Here is an 18216-nt window from a genome sequence, read left to right as displayed (position 1 = left end):
CAAGAACACTTTCTCCTCCTGCGGCTTCCAGCAACTGGTATTCAGAAACACTGGGTGCTTCCAGCTATGGAGGCAAAGCATCACCATCATTGCTGGTAGCTAGTGATAGCCTGACCCTCCATGAATTTTCCTAATCCTCTTTTAAAGCCATGCACACTGGTGCCCATCTCTGCCTCCTGTGGGAGTGACGTCCATAGTCTAACCATGCGCTGCGTGTAAAAGTCCTTTCTGTTTTCTGTCCTAAATCTCCCAACCTTCAGCTTTGTTGGTTGCTGAATGTTACAGGGAACCAGGCAGAGGGCCTTCTGGGTAGTGGTGCCTGCCCTGTGGAACGCCCTCCCATCAGATGTCATGGAAATAAACAACTACAGTGGTACCTGTAGTGGTACGCTTCAGGTTACATACGCTTCAGGTTACAGACTCCGCTAACCCAGAAATAGTACCTCGGGTTAAGAACTTTGCTTCAGGATGAGAACAGAAATCGTGCTCCGGCGGCGCGGCAGCCCTTCATTACCCCTTCATTAGTTGAATGGTTCCCTTTTCTTCCTATATACATAAAAACACAAGGCTGTCGTCACACTGCAACCAACTCTACAATTCTGTGATTCTACCTTTCCTCATCTGGCAGTCAATCCCTTTGAACATTTTGGTTGCCTTGTATGGCTAAGGCAGCTTCTCATACATGTGCCTGTCTGTTCTCATGGTTTCTTTAGCTGCAATTCCTGCATTGCAGGGGATTGGACTCGATGGGTCTCTTCCAGCTCTTTGATTCTATGGTACGTCTCCCACTCCCCACCCCCCACCCCCATCTGAGCAACCATTCCCCCCCTAAAGCTTCCTAGAGCTTACAAGGGAAACTGCCTGCTCAACATTCCCATAGGAACAAGTGGCAATCCCACACACCAATTCCTGAACAAAATGTTTAATTAACAGCTGCCTCCCTGCCAAAATCTTATCTGAGTGAAACAGTTACTTGGAAGGAGTTGGAAAAGAACAATATTTGGCCAGAGGATAATCTCAGCTTTTCGAAACAATGCAAACGTTACCCAGCCTCCCTTCCTATTTCATTTCCTAATACATTTTGCTGTTTGAGGCCGAACCAGAAATGTATTTTTCGCTCTATAAGACGTACTTTTCCCTCCTAAAAAGTAAGGGGAAATGTGTGTGCATCTTATGGAGCGAATGCAGGCTGCACAGCTCTCCCAGAAGCCAGAACAGCAAGAGGGATCGCTGCGCAGCAATCCCTCTTGCTGTTCTGGCTTCTGGGATTCAGAGTATTTTCCCCCTTGTTTTCCTCCTCCAAAAACTAGGTGCGTCTTGTGGTCTGGTGCGTCTTATAGAGCGAAAAATACTGTACTTGTGGCACCTCTGCTGCCTCCAAACCTTCCCCACCAGCCACCTTCTGCTCCCTTGCTGTAACTGCAAGGAGGGTTAATCCAGTCTGTGGCTGTTTTCAGGTGTGATTCCATCACTTGGCAGCAAATTCAGGCTGTGCCATTAAAGCTGCTCTGGAGATCTCCCCAAACAAAGATGCTACCCCAAACGGACAGGAAAGTGACGGTGAATTGCTTGCTTTGAAGCAACATCACCTCGCTTCCCTGCAACCATGTCAGGAGGAACATTCAATAAGTAGGTCATTTGGGAGTGCCCCAAAATCTGTGCCCTGAAGCACAGAGTTTTATTATTTATTGGTGTTTGCTTCACAAAGCAAATTGACAGAGCAAGGGCAGGAGCCTGGTACAAACTGGGAGCCTAGGACTGTGGATGCTTCTTACCTAGAGGTGCTGGGATTGAACCCAGGAGCTTTTGTATGCAGTGCATCTGCTCTAACCACTGAGCTACAACCAGCTTAGCATATGCGTTCCTTTGCAGTGCACTTTTGAAGAGCACACCTCTGCTCTCTGTGCCACATGAGTGTGGGACCTTCAGCTGCCAAAGTATTCCCACTGCAATACCCCTTCATTAGTTGAATGGTTCCCTTTTCTTCCTATATACATAAAAACACAAGGCTGTCGTCACACAGCCCACACTGGAGGATTTGTAGTACCTCACTGCAATCCTGGATCTGCGTGAAGGGAGGGAGCAAAAGAGAATGTTAAAATTGCATTTTTAAACAATGGCAGGAGTTCGAATAAAGCAGGGTTGATCGGATACACGTGGGTCTGGCGAGCAACATAAGCAGAGGCAGTAGCCCCTAGTATTATACAATTTGCTTTGTTTGGCAGTACACACCTTTGTGAGCTAGGTAGAGCTTGAGATTATGATTGATTGAGCTACTCACTGCCTTTCAGCTCAGATCTACCTCACAGGGTTGTTGTGAGGGTGAAAAAAAATGGAAGGAAGCATGTATGCTGCCTTGAGCCCCTTGGAGGCAAAGTGAGGTTACCAGTGCAAATACTTGTGCAGTAATTTTTCCATGCTGAGCTGCAGTCTCCCTGCAGCAAAGCTTGCTACCTCCTTAACACCCACACTCATGGTTTGCACAAGGGGGTGGGGGGAAGGTATCGCAAACAGGCGAATTACAGGAAGTGTGACTCAAATCCATCTCCGAAGTGTGACTCTCACGTTAACTGTATCGCTGTGTTTTGGAAAGGGCTAACGTAACAGTTAGGAAATAACAGCGCCTTGCGGTGAGTCATCGCCCCAGAATGAAGAAACCCACAGACAGCTGTGCCAAGTATCAAACAGGCAACTGATCAAGCCAAGGAGAGAACAGCATTTTTATTTATTTTTTTTAGAAAATCGATAAAGATAATATTGGAAATTGCCTTGTGCACATTGTTCCATGTAGCTCAGTGTTGTCTACACTGACTGGCAGCTGCTCTCCAGGGATTCAAACAGGAACTTCTCCCACCCCTACTTAGAGATGCCTTTAGGGGTTGAACCTGGAGCTTTCCACATGCAAAGCTGTTGCTCTATCACCAAGCTACGCTCTTTCTTTTAAATGTGAAGATTCTAGCCCTCATGTTTCTGGAGAAAGGGCTGATTTATACTGAGTCAGACAAGCAGCCCACCCAGCCCAGAACTGGCAGTGCTCTTCAGGGTTTCAGGCAGAGGGCTGCTGTGTCAACTCAGTGCTGCTGCTGCTGCTGCTGATAATTATTATTTATTAAATCTGTATACCACCCTTCATCCATAGAACTCAGGGCAGTTCACAACATAAAAATACAAGATAAAAAAACGCAAAATACATAATCAAAGCAAGAACAAACCAATAACCCCACTCCGCTAAACACATTTAAAAGGGTATAGAGTTTATAGGGCGATCCTGGGAGTGACGCCACCTACATCCCACAAGTTTTCATGCAGCAGCTGACAGGGCAGTGGTGTAGTTTAGAACTTCGAATTGTAGAGGTGGAAGGGACCCCGAGGGTCGTCTTTTTGATTTTTGAATTTTATTGTTATTCATGTTTTTATACTGTATTTTATGCTGCTTTTATAATTAAGTGTTTTAAAGTGTTTTAGGGACACGGGTGGCGCTGTGGGTTAAACCACAGAGCCTAGGACTTGCCGATCAGTAGGTCGGTGGTTCGAATCCCCGTGACGGGGTGAGCTCCCGTTGCTCGGTCCCTGCTCCTGCCAACTAAACAGTTCGAAAGCGCATCAAAGTGCAAGTAGATAAATAGGTACCGCTCCAGCGGGAAGCTAAACGGCATTTCCGTGCGCTGCTCTGGTTCGCCAGAAGTGGCTTAGTCATGTTGACCACATAACCCGGAAGCTGTATGCCGGCTCCCTCGGCCAATAAAGCGAGATGAGCGCCGCAACCCCAGAGTTGGTCACGAATGCAGCTAATGGTCAGGGGTCCCTTTACCTTTTACGAAAGTGTTTTAAATTTGTTGTTAGCTGCCCTCAGCCTGGTTTTTGAACTGCGAAGGGTGGGGTATAAATAATAAAATTACTACTACTACTACTACTAGTAGTAGTAGTAGTCCAACTCCCTGCAATGCAGGAATCACAGCTGACAAACAGTGGGCAGTTGGCCATCCAGCCTTTGCTTAAATACCTCAAAGGAAGAACATTTTGTTTTTTCTGAGAGGCCAATGTTCACGCAACTGCCATCTACCAGGAACATTGTCTGATAACGGTAACAGGCTTGGCTGAAACCCCAAAGAGCTGCTCTCCATCTATGATAGTCACCACTCGGGTGCCTGCTTATCTCATTGCAGAGCCCACAGGAAACGGGGGGAGGACACAAATGCCCACTTGTGCTGATGTTAGAACTTTTCCCAAGTGAACCCCCAAAATTCTCCACCCTACGTGCAGGTGGTTTGGGAGGGTGGCAGTGACTACTTAGCTGAATTTCTCCAGGGGAAGGAGAAATTGCCCAATGCTTTCTCGGGCTCACCATTGGCCTCAACACAGCATTGCAAGAGGGTGCAGATCAGGGCTGTGGCCTGGGGAGAGTCCCAAGGGCTGTATAGGGATTCCTGGGTCAGGGGGACATTCTTTCCCCAGGCCTGAGGTTAACCACCACGCCATAGCAGACCTTTGGAATGGGCTTTCCCCGCACAAGTGAAATTTGGGTCATGTGTAGGATGCGCATCCAAAAGCCCCCCTTTAGGTGCGACAGCGACGTTCTTGCCCAAGAGTGTGGTCTCACAATGAATCATGCACTCTGCGTTTCCTGGGCTTCTTCCTTGCCCCTCGCTGTGAGCAAAATGTGACCTGGTTGGTGTTTCTTTCTTAATATCGCTCAATGGACATTAATGTTTTTCGGAGGGAGCAGGGAGCAGAACTTCGTTTCCCTTTTTCATATGTGCAAAATTTTGCTGCTTTGCGCAGCGAGCTCAGATATTCTGTTCTTCTTTTTTCGTTCCACAGCCACAGGTTCTGATGTCAGACAGTGGGTGGCTTCATCACTGTGGTTTTGTCATGTAGCCTGTATGGCTATTCTTTCTGTTGTTTCCTGTCTCCATCTCAGCATATATTTTTGTAAAAAAAAAAAAAAATTTTATTAACCGGCCAATCACATCATATCAAATCACATCACATAAATTCCGAATTACAAAGCCGAATTTTAAATTTTGTTGAGGGAACCCATATTTCAAGATCCGAAGGGGGATTCTGATCATCTTCTTGCTACTGCGTTAATGTCCAAATCAGTCCAAACAAAGTTCATAATTCTATCCAGACTTATCTTGCTGTTTCCACATCACATCTTGTTCATATATTTTCTCTTTTTTCTTTATGATCTCTTCTGATAGTCTCCTTAAGCCCAGTGGCGTAGCGTGGGTTGTCAGCATCCGGGGCAAGGCAAGTAATTTGCGCCCCCTAACCCGTGGATTTGCGCCCCCTAACCTGTGGATTTTCGCCCCCTAACCTGTGGATTTGCCCTAACCCCAGATGTTGCGCCCGGTGCAGCCGGCCCCCCCTGCACCCCCCACGCTACGCCACTGCTTAAGCCGATAAACACCAATAATAATCCTGTGTGGGTTTTTCCGTTCTTCCAGTCCTCAAATCGAGATGGTTTCCATATATCATCGCATTCATAGATAACAGCGCTCTTTCCATCATTAATTACAGAACTGTCGTTCTTAAGTCCCACTGAGGAGTTTCATCCACAATATAAAAACAGCTCTATTTCTCTATTTCCCCTCTCAGACTTAAGTCCTCCGACAGAACTTCCCAATATGGTGACGGTATTTTTAACTGCGTCATTCCAAAGCCCTTATACATTCCACGCTCTTCTTAAAACATGTTCTGGTTCAAAAGTTTATCTCCACACAGCCTTAAATCCACAGCTTAAGTCCTTAAAACGACATTTCTGACTTGTGGGGGGGATTCTTGTTTAATCACATAAAGGAAAGAAAGGAAAGTTTTCCCCCCCTCTCCCATCAGTCCCTTTGCCATACCGAGTCTTGCCGTATCTTCTCATGATCTATACTTGTTCCTCCGACTCATCTTGTTTTATCAGAGATCTCTTCTGTTAGCAGTCTTTACTCTCCCTTCTTCCTTGAAATATGTGCATTAGCTTCATCCAAATTATTTCTTTTGAAGTTCTTGCAGCTAGTGACACGGATCAGAGACGGCGTCCAGGAGTGCCGAAATCCCACAGGAGGGCATTGTGCCTAGTGCCCCCATCCCCACAAATTCGGGGGTGGTATAGGGCACAGCAGGCAAGGGCAGTCCCCCACCATAATCCGGGGGGGGGGGGTAGGGAGGCTATTTACTCCCATCACAGCCTTCAATTTACCTCGTGTGGGTCGGAGAGATGTTATTGTCAGCCATCTTCTGATGCGCCCCTAGTGGTCCCCCTCCATCTCAGCATATTACCTGCCTTTTAGCTGTTACCATTATGCGTTCTGGGTGGGCAGAGTTAGTCAGCCCGTCACCGCTTCTCCCCCTTTTGAGTTACCTTCTCACCTGAAAAGGGGGTCTAGCTCACCTTCCGCCTTCCTCTGTGACCTTGAGGTCTACCACAACTGATGAGCGCAGGGTGGGCTGGTCTCACGTGCGCGAATGAGCAAATCTGTCAGTTTTGGTTCTCTCCGCTCATCACTTTTTCCAGTCTTCAGCTGAATTCTCCACATTTCCACATCAGTTTGCAATTTCGTTTCTTTTCTTTAAAAAAAAAAAATCATCGTGAAAATTCACCAGAGTTTTCATCCAAATTTCTTACTGGGGCAGTATTCAGCTACATACAGTCGTACATTGGAAGTCGAACGAAATCCGTTCCGGAAGTCCATTTGACTTTTAAAATGTTTGAAAACCAAAGCGTGGCTTCTGATTGGCAGCAGAACATTACACTCTAAGACTGTTCCTCATTGCTCCTCTATAATCCCTTGTGCCCTTGGCATGTAGATTTTTGGCGCATCTGAAGGTGGGAGAGACCATGGACCATAAACCCAAAAAGTTTGCTTCCTGCCACCTTTCACACTCCACAAGTGACTTCCCCTTGAGTTGACTTCAACTCATACTAGGAGATACTTTTATGGGCATGATGAAGAGATTCAGTTTCAGGTACTGGGCTGATCCTGACAATAATGCCAAACCATGGCTTGCTGCTACATCAGTGCATCTCAAGGACTCTAATTCTCCCCTTTCCCTTTGCATGGAGTGATCCTCCCTTTCTGCACGGGGCAGCTATAGTTTAATGTTTCGTCAAAACTGGTAAACCATGGCTTGTTCTTGCCAAGCAGCCCAAGGCTAGGAAACATGGTTAGAGCTCTCCTAATAACAAAGGGATAATCAATAGGCATTGAGTAATCCTGAGTGTGCAGCTTGGCTTAGTAAGAACATAAGGAATGTGGAACAGAGCTATTCCAATTAGACTAGTATCCTTGGCAATAAATCTAACCACCATTTATGAGATGGTCTACCACAAATGGACCAGTAGCTCAACGATGGGCCAAGCCCAACTTTCTGCTAATTCACATTATTCTATGTGGTGTCAGTGATCTTCCTTTCGGCCCTGTTTATCTACCATGCCGAAGATAAGTACTTTCTGGAAAACCTCAGCCACATCACTCAAATGCATTTATTTAATGTGGTCTGCTTTATCTTTCTCTTTGTTCTTGAATGGAAGATTTCTAGATTAGGAGCTACACTGCTGAATGAGGCTGACTTTTAATTTGAGTTTTAATTTTGCAGTGGACCTTGATCTTGTGTGTTCTGTGCAAACCACAAACAGATTGGCCTAAAAATAGTTCAGGCAGCTGCAAACCTCTTCCCTTGCTACCTGCCCCACCCCCGCGCCAAGCTGGCCTGTTTTCGATGTCTTAAATAATGTCTGTTCACAGTTGCAAGCCTTGCGGTTTTTCTATTGCTTGCCGCATTTTCCTGAGTGACGCTTGTTGGAGCTGCTGAGCCATGCAGTTGGGAAATGTGAATTTTCATCATCGTCATCATCAATTAATATCATCGCCATCAATTTCAACAGGGCTTTGAAAGTACGCATCTCCATTCCACTTTGCATCTCTGTTGGAACAATTTTTTTATGTGGAATCATTTTTAAAGGTTGTATCCAGTTAAGGTCCCCTCCTCACTATACATTTAGAATTGCAGCATTGTAGAAGTAACTCAAGGGTCATTAAATTCAACCCCCTGCGATGCAGGAATCACACCTCAAGAATCACTGACAGATGGCCATCCAATCTCTGCTTAAAAACCTCCGAGTAAGGAGAGTCCACCACTTTCCGAGGTATTCCATGCCATTGTTGAACAGCTCTTACCATCAAGAGGTTCTTCCTAATGTTCAGTTCCAAGTCTCTTTCCTTATAATCTGAATCCATTGGTTTGGGTCCTACCTGCTGGAGCAGCAGAAAGCAAGCTTGCTCCACGTGGCAGCTGTTCAACTATCTGAAGATGGCTTCTCAGTCTTGTCTTCTCCAGGATCAAACCATGACACTTCTTCCACTTCCCTGCTGTGAAATTACCCCCTTAGATGTTCATATGCCAACCACCTTGAACACCAGTAGACGACACTGCCCCTAGGTAAAAAGGGTAAAGGACCTTTGGATGGTTAAGTCCAGTCAAAGGTGACTATGGGGTTGCAACGCTCATCTCGCTTTAAGGCTGAGGGAGCCGGTGTTTGTCCACAGACAGTTTTCCGGGTCATGTAAGCAGCATGACTAAACCGCTTCTGGTGCAACAGAACCCCATGGCGGAAACCAGAGAGCACGGAAACGCTGTTTACCTTCCTGCTGCAGGGGAACCTATTTATCTACTTGCACTGGAGTGCTTTAGAACTGCTAGGTTGGCAGGAACTGGGACAGAGCAAAAGGAGCTCACTCTATCGCACGCGGGGATTCAAACCACCAACCTTCTGATCGGCAAGCCCAAGAGGCTCAGTGGTTTAGACCACATTGCCCCTAGAAAGCAGCCAAGTGGTAGGACCATCATACTAAATCGCTCCGTGGGCTCTTAGCCTATTGCTTCATCTGCTCAGGTTTCTCAGACTTCTGCCATGAAACTGAATGGTGGAAGGTTTAAGGCAATATACAGTAAAGTATACAGTAAAGATGCGGGTGGTGTTGTGGGTTAAACCACAGAGCCTAGGACTTGCTGATCAGAAGGTCAGTGGTTAGAATCCCCGCGACGGGGTGAGCTCCCATTGCTCGGTCCCTGCTCCTTCCAACCTAGCAGTTCAAAGGCACATCAAAGTACAAGTAGATAAATAGGTACCAATAGATAAATAGGTACGCCGGCTCCCTCGGCCAATAAAGCGAGATGAGCAGCACAACCCCAGAGTCGGTCACGACTGGACCTAATGGTCAGGGGTCCCTTTACCTTTACTTCACACAGAGCATAGTGAAATTCCAGAACAGGAGGCAGTGATGGGCACCAACGTGAGTGTCCTTAAAGGAGGATCGGACACATTCATGGAGGAGAAGGCCTATTGATGGCCACTGGCCATAATGGCTGTGCTCTGCCTCCTCAGCTGGAGGCAGAAATGTGTTTGAACACCAGTTCCTGGAAACCACAGGAGTGGCAGGTGCTCTTCTACTTGGGTGCTGCTTGCGGGTTACCCACAGGCATCTGGCCGCAACTTTGAGAACAGGATGCTGGACTAGATGGGCCACTGGCCTGATCCTGCAGGCTCTTAGGTTCTTAGGCTGATCTATTGCAGCTTCCATTCCTCTTCTCAAATGGAATTCAAGCTTGTCCTCTTTTTTCAAATTCTCTCCGGTGTTAAAACTTTCCTAAATGTCATGAAATGCACAAGGCAGACTCTCATGTGCATTGTGATGTTTCACGTGGCCAGCACTGTCTCAGCTCAGCTTGCAAGTCCTTATAAGTTCTCTGAACCGAGAGCAAGCCCCTCTGCTCCAAAGTATTTCTGGTTTCAAGCTTAAACTAAAGTCAGGAACAGCCCAAACCAGACATGCAATCATTCCTTCCTGGGTTTTTTTGAGGGGGCTAACACCCAGAACTGTATTGGTGTCTTGCTCCTTGTTCCTCAAAGCGCCAACTTAAACACATTAAAAAGAAAAAGGAAAACAAGTAACTGGATTGTTGCTAGCTTATTTTTTTATTGGCCAATAGCCCACTTAGAGAGAGTTCTTAGTCCTGAATGCTGTTAAATGCCTGTCAGAGAAGTAATTGAAACATTTCCCCTGTGTACTAAAATGACACTTCCCTTTCAGTGCAGATGTTTATCTTGGCTCCCAAAGAACAAACTGAGTCAAGTCACTGTGGGGTTTACAGTAAAGCATGGAGGAAGGCTGCCCTTGATTTTGGCCTGTTCCACCTTTTGTTCCTACTTCTGATTTCTCTTATTATCTCCCTGCAGATTATGTTTGCACATGTTTATTAGAGTAGCAATTGGCCTAGATAGGTATACAGGAAGCTGGCTTGTGCCAAGTCAGAACAGTGGCTCATTTACCTCAGTATTGTCTACACTGACTGGCAGTGTCTACACTAGAATTTCAGACAGGGGTCTCTGTCTCCCAATTCTACCTGGAGATAGGTAACGGTAAAGGTAAAGACCCCTGGACGATTAAGTTCAGTCAAAGGCAACTGTGGGGTTGCGGCACTCATCTCGCTTTCAGTCTAAGGGAGCCGGCGTTTGTCCACAGACAGCTTTCCGGGTCATGTGGTCAGCATGACTAAACCGCTTCTGGCACAACTGAACACCGTGATGGAATCCAGAGCGCATGGAAACACCATTTACCTTCCGCTGCAGTGGTACCTATTTATCTACTTGCACTGGCGTGCTTTCGAACTGCTAGGTTGGCAGGAGCTGGGGCAGGGCAACGGGAGCTCACCCTGTCATGGGGATTCAAACCACCACCCTTCCGATCGGCAAGCCTAAGAGGCTCAGTGGTTTAGACCACAGCGCCACCCGGAGACGCCAGGGATTGAACCTGGGATTTCTCCATGCAAAGCAGTGCTCTGCTACTGCAGCCCTTCTTCCAAGGCAAGGCGGAATCAAGAGTGTGTTCATCACCTTTCTGTGAAATGCCTCCTGATTGGTTCTCTATGGTCTCAGACAGGGAGTCCTACATGGAGATACCAGGGATTGAACTTGGAACCTGAAGTTCTACCACTGAGCTGCTGGGTTTCTAGGTTTTTGGCGGGGGTGGGGGTGGGGGTGGGTGGGACAACCAGTTAGAAGCCACTTTGGCATGTAATCAGGGTGGATTTTATTTACGATAAATCCAATTGATTTAAATCACTAGTCAGTAAGACTTGATTTAATTTTTATTTATTTTTTACTGAAAGATTCATTTTTTGCTGGTATAAACTTAATATTTACAACCAGATGAAGGTTTCATTTTTGGAATAATAAATTTTCAGAGTAGTTTTTACAGTTTTATTCAAAATTACTGATTTGGTTATACTATTATAAATACAGAGACAGAAAATTATGAAATTATTGTGAGGTTTAATACGCTAACTATTTGTATTTGGACAACTTTTCTGCTGTACTTTATTGGAAGGAGAAAAATAATCATTTCCTTAATAATAATTTAAACAATTTATTTAACTCAAACAATAACTCAAGAGCGTATGTATCCATGTTTGTTAACTGATGTGGTTAAACACTTTTTTTAAGACTGAGTTTTAGCACACATGAAACACTTAAAGCAAATCCTTATTTCCTGATGAATAGCCTTTGGACTATAATATAACTTAAATAGAAACCTATCTTTAGAAAGATTTTTTTCCTCCAGAAGCATTTTATTTTAAAAATCCAATTTAAATTTTTAAAATCTGATTTTATTTTATTTATTTTTTTAAAAAAACCATTGGTTTTCTTATCCACCCTGCATGTAATGAATCTCTTCTTCTCGTACCCTCTGCTCTGCATATTGCACCATCAACTATTTCCAAACCATCGTTTCTAACAGCAGGAAACTCATACGCACAAGATACTCCAGAGTACCTTTTTGTGGCTTTGTTGTGCCCATAAGAAACAACAGCCTGTGGAGTCGCCCTTTCCCTACACAGCTGCGCACTTCGATGCCTTTCAGCTGAGTTATTGATTTCAAGGCGTAGTATTGACTCCTTCTGTGTTGACTCCTACATTAGGAAGCTTTGGCGCCGGTGATGAGTTTGCCCCAGAGTCCAAGGCCACTTCATTCCCATGCTGCTGTGGTCGCCTGGTCAGTGGCGGTACAGATCAGCTCCCTCATTAATCTGCCAGCACATCCACATAGTTGGCCCTGAAATCCTGTGTATAATGCCATCTGGAGAGAACATCAACTTTTCTCCAAATCAAAGCCCCTGGGTTTCAGCTTAGAGCAGGGTTTCCCAAACTTGGGTTGTGTTCGGACTACAATTCCCATCATCGCTGACCACTGGTCCTGCTAACTGGGGATGATGGGAGTTGTAGTCCCAAAACAGCTAGAGACCCAGGTTTGAGAAATTCTGGCTTAAAGGTTGTTGGAACCAGTTGCCTGGGCTCTGGACGCTGTCATGATAAACTCCTGCGCTTCAAGATTCGCCATGACACCACTGTGGCTGAAATACTAGTTATACCTTGGTCTGCTCGGATCACACATTAGTTCTGCCCAAGGGTAAACTAGGACTGGATTTGCTATGTCTTGCTCCTTTGCCCCTAATCAGTGTCTCACCCTTTCCTGAGGAGCTCAGGGTAAAGGTAAAGGGACCCCTGACCATTAGGTCCAGTCGTGACCAACTCTGGGGTTGTGGCGCTCATCTCGATTACTGGCCGAGGGAGCCGGCGTACAACTTCCGGGTCATATGGCCAGCATGACTAAGCCACTTCTGGCGAACCAGAGCAGCGCATGGAAACGCCGTTTACCTTCCCACTGGAGCGGTACCTATTTATCTACTTGCACTTTGACGTGCTTTCGAACTGCTAGGTTGGCAGGACAGGAGCAGGGACCGAGCAATGGGAGCTCACCCCGTCGCGGGGATTCGGTGGTCACGGGGATTCGAACCACCGACCTTCTGATCGGCAAGTCCTAGGCTCTGTGGTTTAATCCACAGCGCCACTGGTGTCCCACGGATCTCAGGGTAGTGATGGCCAAACTCAAGCTTTCTCTCCACTCAAGACCTATTTTCTCTCTTGATCTCTGCAGGTGTCCTCACTACCGTACACCCCCCAGAATCAGAACCAGTGCCACAATTCAAGCACAGAGCGATATGACGAAGCCATCCGTAAATGTTGCAGCTTGTGCCCTCCAGGTAATGTGTTTGCGTTCAGTCCTAAACGTTAAGCTGATGCATTCATCCAGCTCATGGGCATCTGAATAGGAAATGGGTGTGTTGGTGGAGTTTGTCCACTAGGGCAAATGGAGCCCCATCAAGCTCAGCCTCAATCTCCTCTGAGCCCAACTGCTTTTCTTTCTTACAGCCAGTCTAGGAAGTGGCTCTGTCTGTCGGCTTCCTCCTCCATAGTCTCAGTGTTGCCCTTGCAGGAAGGAGGAAGAGGAGTGGGAGGCAGGCAAAGGTGCAGTTAGTTGTCTCTGCACGTCATTGCCTCTGGCTCCAGCAGTTGTTGATGTCCCTGCCGTCTGTCCCAGTGGGCACCAGCTACCACTGGCCCTCTCCCTGTATAATATGAAGAAACCCCAGGTGCCAGGCAACAGCCCCCACGGCAGATTGAATAAGACAAGGAAAAGTCCTTACCACCTTCTTTCTATTCAATATTTACAGAGAGAGGCTTGAGAATGCAGGCTCTTCAAATAGTGGTGTTGTACCTAGTAAATCTCCAACCCCCTTTTCTTCCACTTCCTTTTTTTAAAAATAGTTTTTATTAAGAATTTCAACATAACAAATTATCAAAAACATATCATCTTCATTCCCCCCTCCCCCCAAAAAACCCTCCTTCCCACCCCCAGACTTCTCTCTGCTTCTCGCTCCGGTTTTTCAACACATATTATTCTCTGCATAGTATAAAATTGTAAAAAGACTTAAATAATCTATCTATTATGTTAACAATAATACATTTGCGTATGTTTATTCAAAACCTGCCAAGGAGTCCCATTCATTTTGTTGTTTTTTTTAAGTAATTTGTAAAAAGTTCCCATTCTTCTTTAAAGCCACAGTTGTCCTCGTCTCGCAGTTTGTATGTCAGTTTCGCCAGTACTGCATAGTCCATCAGTTTCCCTTGTCACTGTTCTTTTGTGCCTTTTCTTCCACTTCCTTATTCATCAACAGCACACACACACACACACACACCCTTTACGGTTGCCACTTAGGGCCATCTGTCTCCAAGTTCTTTGCTCTCCTACTTTTAAGGCTTGCCAGGTTATGGGAGATGGTGGGTCTGGAATGCTTTCTAGTGATAACATGTCAGCCAGCTGCTCCTGCTCTGTCTCCTTCTCCTCCTCCTCTCCCATTATTTCCCAACTTTCCCCCTCATCTTCCTCTGAGCTGTGACCTCCCTAAAACCCCTTTTGTAATTCTGAGCTGTCTTCTTCTCTGGAAGGGTCCGGCTGGGGAGGCAGTCTCCACCATTCCTCCTCCTCTGCCCAGTCCCTAACACCAGTGGTCCTTAACTTCCATTCAGCTCTTCTATCCCCTGCCACCCCAGTTTTTCAAAACTCTGGGCCATGTGCACTCTACGACAGAAGCAAGTCTTTACCCTTCCTCCCCCAGTTGCCAAAATTTGGCTGAACAAGCAGGAAACCAGCACGCAGGGGAAGAGAGCGAGCTTCGCAAAGTGGTGAATGTCAAGCAAATTAGCTGGGTTTCCTGTGTTGCAGGGAAGTCAGTGACCAGAAGTGTGTCTTCCAGAAAGCTCTCAAAGGAGAACTCAAAAGAGAAGTTAAAGGGCAAAGCCTCCTGTTTACAGTGAGCTTTTGCCATATGAACGTTCCCTTAACCCAGAAAAACAAAAACAAAAGGAAGTGTGATTTTTATAAATGCTTGTATGGCAAAGTCTGCGAGCCAACGCATATTGAAAAAATATGCTCCGCTGATCGCTAAAGGCATCTATTAAATGCATACTGATCTACAGAACATAAGAAGCTTGCCCTATTCTGAGCTGCAGTCTTGATCCATGTTACAGGCAGTACTGTCTGTGCCAGCCTCATTCATCCCAGTGGATCTCCATAAGTTCTGGACTACAATTCCCATCAGGAAAGTGTAGTTTTCAGTCACTTAGCTACATAGCAGAGGCAGCCCAAGAAAACCTTGCAGCCCGTGAAAGACCCACCCTTCTCATCGATTTCATATAGAGAATTCAACCAAATAGCAGCTACCGGTAATATTTGTTTCAGTGCTGGTGACAGTGCCCTTTTCTACAATGCAACAGATTATTTTAGGGGCTACAGGGCAGGCTGTCTTAGAAGTAAGGGTGCCGCAGCCCCTAGTATCAGCTGCCCAAAGCCAATGTCTCACTCTCCCTAGTGGTGGAGCCAGGCCTGATACAGAGCTTAAAAACAGTGGCGTTTTTCACAGTGTGTTGCAGTCTTTTTGGATTCTGGCAAGCACGGCTTCTAATTCCAATCCACTGATGTAATGTTTTCAAGTGAATCCTGAATCAACTGACTTGACTGTACCCTGGAGGAGGGGTACATTCATTTAAAACTGAGTTTATTCAGCCTTCTTAGTAATTTTTATTTTATTTTAAGAAAAGCTTGCAAAGTGGCTTTCGCTGTGTTAAAACAATGCTGCATAAACATTAAAAGTGGCTCTGGCCCTCTTATCCTTAACCCCCATTAAAATGAAACAGAAATAGAAGGGGCAGCAGCAGAAGAAGAAGCGTGATCTAGCAAATGCTCCAAACAGATCCAGCCCTTTTAGGGTCTCCATGCTGACTGTCAACAGCTCCTCGGGGTTCTAGGCAGATTCAAATTATTTACCGTTTTAATCCATATAGGTACAACAACCATCAAAATATAATAGCAGCAAAATAAGCCAATAGTAGTAATGAGGTCCCGTTGCTCGGTCCCAGCGCCTGCCAACCTAGCAGTTCAAAAGCACCCCCAGGTGCAAGTAGATAAATAGGGACCGCTTACTGGTGGGAAGGTAAACGGCGTTTCCGTGTGCTGCGCTGGCTCGCCAGATGCAGCTTTGTCACGCTGGCCACGTGACCCGGAAGTGTCTCCGGACAGCGCTGGCCCCTGGCCTCTTAAGTGAGATGGGTGCACAACCCCAGAGTCTGTCAAGACTGGCCCGTACAGGCAGGGGTACCTTTACTTACCTTAGTAATGAGGAGAAAATTATAAGACTACCAAGAGTATATTTCCAGTTATATTGCACATCTATATCTGGGATATAAAGGGACATGGGTGGCACTGTGGGTTAAACCACAGAGCCTAGAACTTGCTGATCAGAAGGTCCGCGGTTCGAATCCCCACAACGGGGTGAGCTCCCATTGCTCGGTCCCTGCTCCTGCCAACCTAGCAGTTCAAAAGCACATCAAAGTGCAAGGAGATAAATAGGTACCGCTCCGGCGGGAAGGTGAACAGCTTTTCCGTGTGCTGCTCTGGTTCGCCACAAGCAGCTTAGTCATGCTGGCCACATGACCCGGAAGCTATATGCCGGCTCCCTCAGCCAATAAAGCGAGAGGGGTGCCGCAAACCCAGAGTCGGTCACGACTGGACCTAATGGTCAGGGGTCCCTTTACCTTTACTATATCTGGGATATATTGTTTAGAATGCATTCTTGTCGAGTCTGTTGCATTTCTGGAGTTTTAATTACTCAGGGTTGCATTCAGTGTTAATCCTGCTCAGAGTAGGTGCATTGTAATTACTGGGCATGGCTAACTTAGCAGCATTAATTTCTGTGGCTGTACTCTGAGTAGAACTTAGTCGGCTACACTGTCCACTACAGCCAAGAGTCTTTATCTATTTTCAGTTATAGCAGATTGTTACATGAGCAACGGCTAATAAATATCTAGCCATTTCCCTCTAATTGCTAGGACCAGACCTTTGACATAACCAAACAGACAATGACCAGGCAGAGGTCCTTATAACTGGAAGTGCCACAGATTGAATTTGGGACCTTCTGTATGCAAAGCTGATGCTCTGCTGCAGAACACATTGCTGTATCTCCATATCTTCTGTGTTGCCCTCCATCATATAAAAGACTTGGTCCATGGTGATTTTTCAGACTTTGCATGCAATTGCATTGCTAGCCAAGTGCAGCCTGGCAAAGCACCTATAGGGCTTTTCTGGGGGGGGGGGTGTACCTTTTGTTAGAAGCTTCCTCCTGGTTTGATGTTCATCACATGGCACTGCTGAACTGGTCCTCAATTGCATCTCAATAAAACCATGCCTGTTTTCTGCTGGGGAGTGGGGCAGTGAGGTCAATTTATTAGTTTCCAGAACTGTTGCTCTAAAAAGTGCAACTGTGACATTACAAAACTGCAAGCATAAAAATTCAAAATTCAAAAATGAATTGTTGTTTGGGTTGTTAATAGGAAATTAATTACCAACCCCCCTCCCATGTAATAGAAACTGACTATTCCTATTAGAATTAAGAAATGCCTTTGAGCAAACGGAACTGATTGCAGCACCTGAAGCCTCAAGAAAGAATCTACTAATCAAAGGTACAGGAGGGCTTTACTGGAATGTTGTAGGAGAATCTTGACAACGGACTTTGCCAAGTGATATTTGGAGGCCCACTTTTTGATCCCTCTTTCAGTGGAATTAAAACCATTTCCATTGCTAGCCTCATCCTCTGAAAAATATTTTTTCCTTGTTTGCATTGCAGGTTCCCGCGTGCTTGAAAAGTGCACTGAGAACGCTGACACGAAGTGTGGAGCGTGTGATGAGGGGAAATATACAGATGTCTGGAGCGCAGCTGGACTCTGTTTCAGCTGTTCGCCATCATGCAAAACAGGTATGTTGAGCTCACTGGAGCTTGCTAGCCTGAATCTGAGGGCCCTGGAGGTGGAAGGTGATAATGCAACACAAGTCCCTTATGCTTATGGTCCCCCTTCCAGACACCATTTTTATCATGCATTTGCGGTGATTTGCGCCCGTGATGGTATTGGGGCAGTTAGACGCAAACCCGCTTTCAATACTGTTTGTACCCGCACAAGTTTTAGATCAGACATACTGCTTGATTTCCAATTGGCACATGTCCTGCAACTTCCTGCTTGAAGTCCTGTAACTTTTCATACCATAAAAGCCATTTCTCTGATTGGACGAATAGGAAGCTACCTTATTAAGAGTCAGACTAATGGTCCTTCTAGCTCAGAATTCTCTATACCGAGTGGCACCAGCAGCTCAGGGTTTCAGGCAGGGGATATTCCCAGCCCAAACTGGAGAGGCTGTGGGTTGAACCTGCGTCCTTTTGCACACAAAGCATGTGCTCTATTGCTGAGCTACGGTCCCTTCACTTAAATATCAA

The 18216-nt window shown here is 46.0% G+C and overlaps 1 protein-coding gene across 2 annotated transcripts in view; it reads left to right on the top strand.

Moving 5' to 3' along the window:
* The window catches only part of LOC114602604 (tumor necrosis factor receptor superfamily member 1B), a 47964-nt gene that overhangs the window by 6987 nt on the left and 22761 nt on the right, over positions 1-18216 (top strand). For both annotated transcript variants that reach the window (XM_028741024.2, XM_077931281.1), the window contains exons 2-3: positions 12990-13095; positions 17575-17703. In XM_028741024.2, coding sequence (XP_028596857.2) covers positions 12990-13095; positions 17575-17703 — 235 coding nt within the window. The remainder of the gene's footprint in view (positions 1-12989; positions 13096-17574; positions 17704-18216) is intronic.

This window comes from Podarcis muralis, chromosome 7, assembly GCF_964188315.1.
Source record: "Podarcis muralis chromosome 7, rPodMur119.hap1.1, whole genome shotgun sequence".
Taxonomy (NCBI): Eukaryota; Metazoa; Chordata; class Lepidosauria; order Squamata; family Lacertidae; genus Podarcis; species Podarcis muralis.
This window is presented reverse-complemented; position numbering and strand designations above follow the sequence as displayed.